The sequence below is a fragment of the Perognathus longimembris genome, unplaced genomic scaffold, assembly GCF_023159225.1.
Source record: "Perognathus longimembris pacificus isolate PPM17 unplaced genomic scaffold, ASM2315922v1 HiC_scaffold_1092, whole genome shotgun sequence".
Lineage (NCBI taxonomy): Eukaryota > Metazoa > Chordata > Mammalia > Rodentia > Heteromyidae > Perognathus > Perognathus longimembris.
Window position 1 is genome coordinate 40,024 of NW_025956059.1, and position 3,374 is coordinate 43,397.

The 3,374-nt window shown below is 55.0% G+C and overlaps 1 protein-coding gene across 1 annotated transcript; it reads left to right on the forward strand.

Annotated features, from left to right (window-relative positions):
* Positions 1–1,149: 1,149 nt before the first annotated feature.
* LOC125344495 (TRPM8 channel-associated factor 2-like) lies at positions 1,150–3,088 on the forward strand (the record flags this gene model as incomplete). Its single annotated transcript, XM_048337011.1, is given in 5 exon segments — positions 1,150–1,550; positions 1,812–1,909; positions 2,505–2,718; positions 2,804–3,021; positions 3,023–3,088. Coding segments are annotated over 5 exon segments (997 nt in total), but the record flags the coding sequence as incomplete, so codon positions are not given.
* Positions 3,089–3,374: the final 286 nt, after the last annotated feature.

A 3,374-nucleotide genomic window follows, 5' to 3' on the forward strand; every position in this document is an offset into this window, starting at 1 on the left:
CCCTTGGAGGTCAAGTGACCAGCCCCTTGGAGGTCAAGTGACAGCCTTTTGGCCTATGGGAATCCTGGCCAACCCCCTTCCCCCGGATCATCTACCCTTGTCCCTTTCTCAATAAAGTTAGTTCGCTCTCAGAAGCTGACTCCGTGGTCTATGTACGTAGGTAGGAAAATGGTCACATTGCCACGCATGTCGCGCGCACGCCAGGACGGAGACGCCCCTACGTCTCACCCCGACAGACCTGAAGGCCGAGGGTTGGGGGAGAGGACGATACGAGGTTAATAAGAGAGAAAGGAATAAGCATTTGAGCCGGAGCAGAGAAAGCAGTCCCCACAGAAAAGCAGTAGCTTAATAAAATAAGTACTTCCTGGTATGGTTACTGTACTGGTAACTCCCCAAAAGAATCTGGATTGTGGTGAGGGAACAGAGAAAAAAGCTCATTTAGGACCTGCACTTACGAAGGGGGTATTCAGCTGTATATCAGGGAGTATCCCTTCTGAGAATAAAAACAGCTGGAGCTTGTTGAGGTAATTACACAGGGGAAAGGATAATGTACGGGGAACTCTTCAGAAGAATCTGATTTGTGGTGAGGGGAGAGAGATAAAAGCTCATTTAGGAACGACATGAAAATGCTGCATATGTACCTGTTTATCAGTAAATATCTCCAATGAGATTAAGAAAAGCAGTAGCTTAATAAATTAAGTACTTCCTGGTATGGTTACTGTACTGGTAACTCCTAAAAAGAATCTGGATTGTGGTGAGGGAACATAGAAAAAAGCTCATTTAGGACCTGCACTTATGAAGGGGGTAGGCAGCTGTATATCAGGGAGTATCACTTCTGAGAATAAAAACAGCTGGAGCTTGTTAAGGTAATTACACAGGGGAAAGGATAATGTACTGGGAACTCCTCAAAAGAATCTGATTTGTGGTGAGGGGAGAGAGAATAAAGCTCATTTAGGAACGACATGAAAATGATGCAAAGGTAGCTGTATATCAGTAAATATCTCAACTGAGATTAAGAAAAGCAGTAGCTTAATAAATTACGTACTTCCTGGTATGGTTACTGTACTGGTAACTCCCCTAAAGAATCTGGATTGTGGTGAGGGAACAGAGAAAAAAGCTCATTTAGGACCTGCACATACGAAGGGGTAGGCAGCTGTATATCAAGGAGTACCACCTCCGCAAGGCGCTGTCCCAGTTCCAGGCGCTGTTGAACGGCGGAGGGGGGACCATGGCAAAGAACTACCTGGCGAGGATGGGGGAGGATGGCGCGGCCTTCCTTCGGATTCCTGCACGGGGCCTTCCTGCCTATACCTCCCTGCACCGGCTGCTCAGGAAGATGCTGACCCAGGCCGGCCTCCCGGCTGTGAGCAAGACAAACCCAGTAGCCAAGGACTCCTGCGAGGCCACGCTTCTCTGTCTGGCCACGGAGTTGGCGCACTCGGGCACTGACTGCTCCTGGCTGGCCCAGGGCCTCGGCGATCAGACCTGCTCCCCCAGGCTTCCCCCGTCAGACCATCCCGTCACCGTGGAGGTGGAGGGAGACAACCCAGGTAGGGGTGAGCCGGGGCTTGGCGGCTGATTTGGCAAGGCCTGGGTGGGGCTCACCTTCAGGAAGGCCGGCTCCCTGCTTTACTAGGCATTTTCAAGAAGATAGGGCTTAGAGTTAGTTCCATGTAAGTAAGGCCTAGGAGGGTGGAGGTTCAAGACTAGACTGGGCATAAAAGTCAGACAGTGTCCGGGGGTGTGGACAGCCCGGACTCAGCGGGAGGGGGGGAGCGGAGGGCTCAGCCTTCTCGGGGTCTCTTTGTCAGGCGACGATGAGGCCTGGGTGAGCACGGGGCTCTACCTCCTGGAAGGGCAAAGTGCGGAGGTCTCCCTGCCGGAAGCTGCTGCCTCTGCCGGCCTGAAGGTAAGGCCAGCCCCCTCTCCCAAAAGCCCCTCCCCACCTCCCCATCCAGTTCATGCCCCCACCCCGGGCACGGGGGCTGGGGGACCACCCTGCCCATCCCGGGGTCCGTGGGGGGAGCAGTGGCATTTCAGACCCCCTCGGCCCGCTGGAATCTCCAGGCTCCCTTGCAGCAAAGGCCTGGCTCTGCTGCTCAGGCCTGGGAAAGGCCTCGATTCCGCCTGGTAGGAAGACGTCATCGTGCCCTCCCCGTCAGCCTGAGCCCTGGCTTGTGCCTAGCGTCTCACCAAGTCATGCCTGAGGTCTAGCCACTGGCCCGCCTTACCTTTGCCTGGAAAGGAACACACGGGCTTTTCAGTCTGCATGACCTTGGAGTGCTACAACTTGATAGGCTTCTGTGCGTCGCTCACTAGTAGAAAAGGGAAGTTGGGAGCTATGTCTGATTCCCTCCCTCCCTCCACACACACACACACACACACATACACACATATATTCACACATACATACCCACACACATGCCCACAGACACATATACACCCCACGTACACACCTCAGAGACTTGCCTTCCCCACACACACCGTGGCCCCTGCCTGTCCAGGTACAGATTGGCTGCCACACTGATGTCCTGAGCGACGCCAGCCAACTGTGTCGGGCCCCCGTGGTCACGCACCGGTGCTGCATGGACAGGGCCCAGCGGTCAGTCTCCTGTCTCTGGGGTGGCCTCCTGTATATCATCGTGCCCAAACACTGCCAACTTGGCCCAGTGCCCGTGACCATCAGGGGGGCTGTGCCTGCCCCCTACTATAAGCTGGGTGAGTGGACCGGCCCGGTGGGGAGAAGAGCTGTGGCTCCAAGAGAAGTTGGGGCAGTGCGTAGCAGGTTGGTGTTTAACTCCAGGTAAGACTTCCCGGGAGCAATGGAGGCGGAGTGTCCAGGAGAATGCGGCCCCTTGGGGTGAGCTGGCCACAGACAACATCATCCTGACAGTGCCAACGACGGATCTCCAGGCCCTGGAGGACCCCGAGCCTCTGCTCCAGCTCTGGGATCGGATGATGTGGGCCATAGCCAGGCTGGCGGCCCAGCCTTTCCCATTCCGCAGACCCGAGAGGATTGTTTGCCGACGTGCAGATCTCCGCTGGTGGGTACCGAGGGGAGCGTGCCCAGCCAGTACGCACGGTTTAGTCGGCCTTGCTTCAGTTTGGTGGTGGTGTAGGGGATTGTAATCAGGGTCTCGCATGCACTAGGCCAGAGGTCGGTCATTAGAGCCACGCCCCTTCATTTTTCCTTTTATTTTTTGGGATATGATTCTTGTTGCCCAGGCCAATCTGGACCCCGATCTTACTACTAATGTTTCCCATGTATTTGGGGGTAGCCGTCCCCGGCCACCATATCCAGCTTTGTTGATGGAGATAGGGTCTCACGAACTTTGCCTGGGCTGGCTTTGAACTGAAATCCTCCCAGAGTAGCT